Source organism: Pteropus medius, unplaced genomic scaffold (genome assembly GCF_902729225.1).
Source record: "Pteropus medius unplaced genomic scaffold, Ma_sr-lr_union100, whole genome shotgun sequence".
Lineage (NCBI taxonomy): Eukaryota > Metazoa > Chordata > Mammalia > Chiroptera > Pteropodidae > Pteropus > Pteropus medius.
The window spans coordinates 2390231-2396240 of record NW_024352790.1 but is presented as its reverse complement, the minus strand read 5'-3'; the positions used below and the strand labels follow the sequence as shown (position 1 = coordinate 2396240).

Genomic DNA, 6010 nt, shown 5'->3' with positions numbered 1-6010 from the left:
AAACCAACAGCATGGCATCTTCAACTCTCTGTCTGACTCTGACACAGACTTTTTCCTTCCTCTTTCACTTTTAGTGATCTTTTGAATTACATTAGGCCCACTGGATAATCCAGAATAATCTCCTCCATCTCAAAATCCTTAATTTAAACACATCTGTAAAGTCTCTTTTGCCATGTAAAATAACACAGTCACAGGTTCTGGAGCATCACTGGCCAGGGACAGGGGAGAGGAGGACATTATTCTGCCCACCACAGGCATCTACCTGCTTCTGCTGCTGAAGTGATGTCTGATCCATGGAAGATGGTGTCCTGCTGCTCCTGCTACCTCTGCGAGATGCCTGTGCCTGGACTGTTGCATCCTAACACATCTGTAAAGTTAGAAGGACGGGCACCTCTCATCAGGAGAGAAGCTGGAAAATAAAACCTCCAAGTTTTTACCTTTTAAGACCAAAAAACTTGCTCAAGTCAAAAAGTAAAGATTTAAAAATATACGCAGTTAGATAACTGAAAAATGACTGAAAAATCATAAAATGAGACATAAAAGAGAAGAGAGGTGCTGTACTTAATTATCTAATTCGTTTGGGGGGAAAATAATCAAGTATTTTTTTTTGTTTTGTTTTTTTTATCAAAAGACTTCCTTTATGAAGGGTTACAAGGAGAATAGAAAACTAAACAAGAACGGTTAAATTTGAAGTGTATTTCCCACTTACTGATGTTAATAAGAGTTTAAAAATATCACTGAACAATATTTATTACTACAACCAGTTCAAATATTATATTCTATATAAAATACAATATAATCTAAGTGAACAAAATAATATATACCTTTAAGTTCCCACAAATAGTTTTCTTTATTATTTATGAGTGTCAGTGTAAATTTACACTTGCAGTTGAGGAAAGAAACACATTTCTGTGAAAACAACATACTGACACATCAAAGGGACACACACTTTGAGTTCTTTTAAGGAATGAGAGTATGAGACCTTAACTGTGATCATTTGAAAAGTAGTCAGTAGACCTGTTTTTTGGCATATGGTCTGAATCACAAAGTATTCTACTCTGAAGACTTTCATATTCCTTTTACCTTCTTTTATCTTTAATGTTATTTTTTCTCCTAAATACTGTCAGCTCTATTTGAAAAGAATTAACAGACAAATACGAAACAGCTTAATCTTGTATGAAGTACTTCTAAACTGGTTCATTTATAAATATGTAATGTTAATGTAGCTCTATTTGCTTAGTTATCTCTTCATTTCATAAAACAAGTCTGTTATAGAATAGTCTGTGAAAATCAGCTACCTAAACAAAGATTTAAGGCTGTGATTCAAAGACTTGAAAGGGCAAATCACTCTATTATTAATTTTTTTTTAAGTTTTACTCTATTTCAGAACACTCAACGTATCAACATATGTATTTTATTTTATTTATTTATTTTTTAAATTTTTTTGCTTGCCCCTCATGCATGAGAACATAACCAAGTGAAGTCTCATTCAATCAAAAGCACTAACTGTAGGATTCTAATAAGGAGCCAGAAAGACAAAGAAGTAGAAACAGCAAAGGATTAATTCCTCAGATTGCAAGGACTTCAGCAATCGTGCCTGGTAGCTTGGGTTGACAAGAATGACATAAGCCCTAGCTGTTAATTTTGTGTTGATAGCAGCAGAATCCTTAATACATCTGTGAGTCTATATATTTTTAACATATATTTTTAATTAAAATTTATGCAACTAAGAAATGTTATCAGATGAGAAAACTGAAGCTGTTCCTGGAATATAATACCAGTTTGGTTATTTGCTATTTTGAAATAATCCTTGGTTATATTTGGGTCACTAAGCTTTATATTTTCAATGTTGTGTCTAGTACAAAGAAAGAAATCAAAAGTAAAAAAAAAAATGTTAATTTGAATTAGCTTTTTTATAAAATTATTTTACTTCAAATTATGTTTAAAAAGTACAGAAGCCAGCTTTTTGTCGACATGCTTATTTGGCATAATAAACTACGTTCTCCAAAAGTAAGATGTAGTATATAATCACATAATCACTATGCATATTCTTTGTGAACACAGTCTTTCTAAAATGGAGAGAAGTGTTGCTAGGGTTCAGAAAACACAAGAGTTCCAGTGTTTTTCGGACAATCTTCAATTATTAGGAAGTTCCGCATTCTAGCTTTCTATAAATCATTTTAGGTTTAAAGAGGTTTCAAGAATTCATAACCTTATTTTACTTTCCAAACAAAATATGCTTTAAAGATTTTTGTCTCCAAAGAATATAACTTAGAAGTTAGGCAGGAGCTTTTTTCTTCCCTCTATGGATTTTAGACAACTGAATATTGGTAATAAGTTTAGGAGAAACTGCAAAGTTTCAAATTCTTTAAAGAAACAAGTAGGAAATTCAGAGAAGCTATTAAAATTATTGTAAAAATTAGAAAAACAAAAAAAAATATGAAATAGCAAATTTTATTGATTTATCACTAAATTCTAAAAAAAGGTGCCAAAATACATGAAGAAGACAAATGCTTTAGATCAGCTAACTGTTGAATATAAAATTCACCTACTTGGCAAATCATTACACTTATCTCTCTAGATCCAAATATTTAATTTTGCACGTGAAGTTAATTCCAGTTAGTGTGGAAGACCCTTCAGTAATTTTGTTAATCTGGATCAGGTTCCTCAGAAAATAAATTAATTGTTGATGAATCGCTCCTTAAGACTTTGCCACTTATAATAAGTTTTATTGCCTTCCGAAACCATGGGTAAAAGAAAGCATATATCAAAGGGTTCATAGCTGAATTATAATAAACACACCACACTAAAATCTCATAAACATAAGGAGGAGTTATAAAATTCATATAAGCATCAATCACAGCATCAATAATGTATGGTAACCAAGAGACAAGAAATGCTGCCATAGCAATACCCAATGTTTTAGCAGCTTTTCTCTCTCTCTTTGCTACTCTTTCCTTGTAACTCTCTGAGGAGGACTGAGCTTGGCTGGCTGTACTTTCTATCTTCCTAGCTTGATGTTTAGCCACCAAAAATATCTTACCGTATATAAACACCATGGCAACCGTGGGTACAAAGAAGAGGAGAAAACAAAGTAAAACCCAATTTTGATTCAATGGAGCCTGGCATCCTCCTACACAGGTAAGAGCAACTACTAGTTCCTCAATTCCTTCTTCATTGGCCCCAGTGTAAAAAATAGAAAAACTGTATGTGACAGAAAAGAACCAAGAGAGAACAATGCATATTCCTGACACAGAGACAGTAAACTTGGTTGGATAGGTCAGAGGATCAGTAACAGCAATATATCTGTCAATAGAGATACAACATAAATGAAATAAAGAAGCAAAACAGAAGGAAGTATCAAAACACGTATGAAATTTACAATAACTCTCCCCAAAGTACCAGCAGCTTTCCACAGACCTCACTGTGCTGAAGGGCATCACGGTCACTCCCACCAAGAAGTCAGCACAGGCCAGGGAGGCGATCAGAAAATTTGTAGGTGTGTGCAGCTGTTTGAAGTGCAGGATAGCAATCATGACCAGTAAGTTCCCAAACACAGCTAGTACTGCCCCCAAACCAAGGACTGCATACAGAATTGTTCGAGGTCCTGGTGAGTAAGGTGTTTTAACGCAGGATCCATTCACGTTCTCATAGCAAAGCTCCACAGCTTCAGCTTGAGAGAAATCGTTCACCATTGCCTTCTTGTTTGAATTGTTTTAAAGTTCTCAGAATTCCTATTTCAGCAATTTAAAGCAAGAAGGAGATGGCGATTTGAAATGCTTCTGGAAGAGAAAATATCTCTAGTTAAAATAAAAGTTAATAACTTTCCTACTTTTTTTCTTTTTTTTTTTTTTTTTTTTTTTGCATATTAACTATAACCATTTGGTCTTCCCAAGGAGCACTTATTCCTAAGTTTTTAATATATTTTCAGTGGGAACTTGTTTCAGAAAGCCATTAAAATTGTAGTCAAATTTAGTACTAAATAAATGGCTGGAGATATACTTAGTCCAATGATATATATTATTATTACATATTTTATTGAATTGGCTAATCATTAGAAAATCCCTTTATTGTGTTACTTTACCTTTTGAAATCTCACCTGTAACCACCTGAGCTGAGAAATGATTAGGCTACCAAAAGTTGAGTTTTATTTACTAAGTTATCTCCCCTGAGTAACCACTTCAGCAGTGATGACAAGAAGGAAGACATAAATTACATCTCTTCAAATTATAACCTCAAAAATCCCTATAGAATAGGGTGTGAAGAATGAAGAAACATTTACTCATAATACCTTGCTAAACTTACTTGATGTATATATTTCTTTTATTGCTTATATTTTGAGTTTGTATTTTTCCTTTTATATTTACTCATGGCTTGAACAGCTTGAGATGAATTGGAAGACAGTTCTTATCAGATTGATACTAATGTAATCTGTGTGTAAGTATCTTCTGGGCTAACAGCCAGTTTTAGATGTCTAAAATCAATAGCATTGATTAAAATAAATAGTAGCTCATTTAGCCCCTCATCTTCCTCTCCTTAAAGAAAAAACAAACACTACAGTTTGAACCCTAGCACAGAGAGTGGGCAACAACCAGAATACTCTGGAGTGTTGTCTTGACTAACCATGTCTCTGAAAAGAATGGATTTATGCTAAGTTATCCAAGGTTCAAATGGGGACCAAATAATACTGAATAATTAATTTTTACTTCATTTGCCCATAAAAAAAGTGCAACTTTACACCTAAATCTTAATTTTTGAGCTAGAGACTGTACTATGTTAATTGCTATTTATGTCAATACCATTAAGTCTGGCCTCTGTTGAAAGTGTAGGATCCTAGAAATAGCTTTGTGTCTACCTACAGTTTTTATTCGACTTATTTTTCCTCAAATGGGAAGACCAGTTTGCCCCAAAGATGTATTGATTCCCTGGTTCCTGAGACTTAAAATTAACTAGACATTTTAAGTGCGTGTTTTCTTCTTATCTCCAAATCCCGTCTTAATTACCCCACTAGTCGTCAAAATAACAAAAAAAACATTACAGTCCACCATTAAGGAGGGCTAGCCATTGAACATATGCATATATACTTATATCTACATATCTTTCTTTTTCATTATCCCCACCCCTAACCATTCCTCTCTCTGAGGCCATTTGACAAATTAGAATAGTTGTTAAAAATATTTCTGTCTCAATAACATCATCCCCATGAATTAAAGCAAAAGAGGATGTAAAAAAAGAACATTGTTCTAGTGAAATTGAAAAATGGGAATTGGCACTATCTGTTACATTTGTGTCTAGGAAAACAGTGTGAAATAGAGTTTAATCAATGCAACAGAATTATGTTCTACAGATACAAATAATTAATTAGAAAGAGCACAAGCACAGGTATGTCACCTGTCCTCGAAAAGATGTGATAAAAAGTTTCTTTAAGTTCTTTTTGACTTTTCATGATGCTGGAAATTCTCATTAAGTGTCATCTTTAAGAGCAATCTGGAAGGTGTATTTTAACTGTGAGGAGGAATGTAGAAGAATATTTTTCATATCTAGTATCACATTACCCCCGTAGACAATCCATTCCTGCCTAGCATAAAGCATTGGGCTGAGTGAATGAGAAACTAGAGCCGTTCATTGTACAACAGAAAGTGTAGAAAAGTCAGGTGCTTGTTGGATAATTTTGAACATAGAGCAGTCACAGGCAAGCTCAAGGACATAGTGGGACCCTAAGAGGAGGGATGCCAAAGGAAATATTTGCCAAGTGTCAGGTCCATATTGTTACATTTCTTTTTTAACATTTGCTTTAAAATCTTAATGATTCCCTATAACATTCCTGGACATTTTTCAAGCTTTAGAGCAGAAGAGACAAGATTTTGTGTCCTTCCTGATTCAATGCTCTTGAAGAAGAGACAGTTGATTTGAATCGCAAATAGTCTAGAACAGAGCTATCTAATAAAACTTTCTGTGGTGAAACATTCTGTAATCTGCACTGTCCAATATGATATCTACTAGCTACTTG

General features: G+C 33.8%; 1 protein-coding gene across 1 annotated transcript; it reads right to left on the bottom strand.

Moving 5' to 3' along the window:
* Window positions 1-2648: 2648 nt before the first annotated feature.
* Window positions 2649-3697, bottom strand: TAAR9 (trace amine associated receptor 9). Its single transcript, XM_039849905.1, has one exon. The coding sequence runs from the start codon at window positions 3693-3695 to the stop codon at window positions 2649-2651; it is 1047 nt and encodes a 348-aa protein (XP_039705839.1). The 5' UTR covers window positions 3696-3697.
* Between the last annotated feature and the right edge of the window lie 2313 nt (window positions 3698-6010).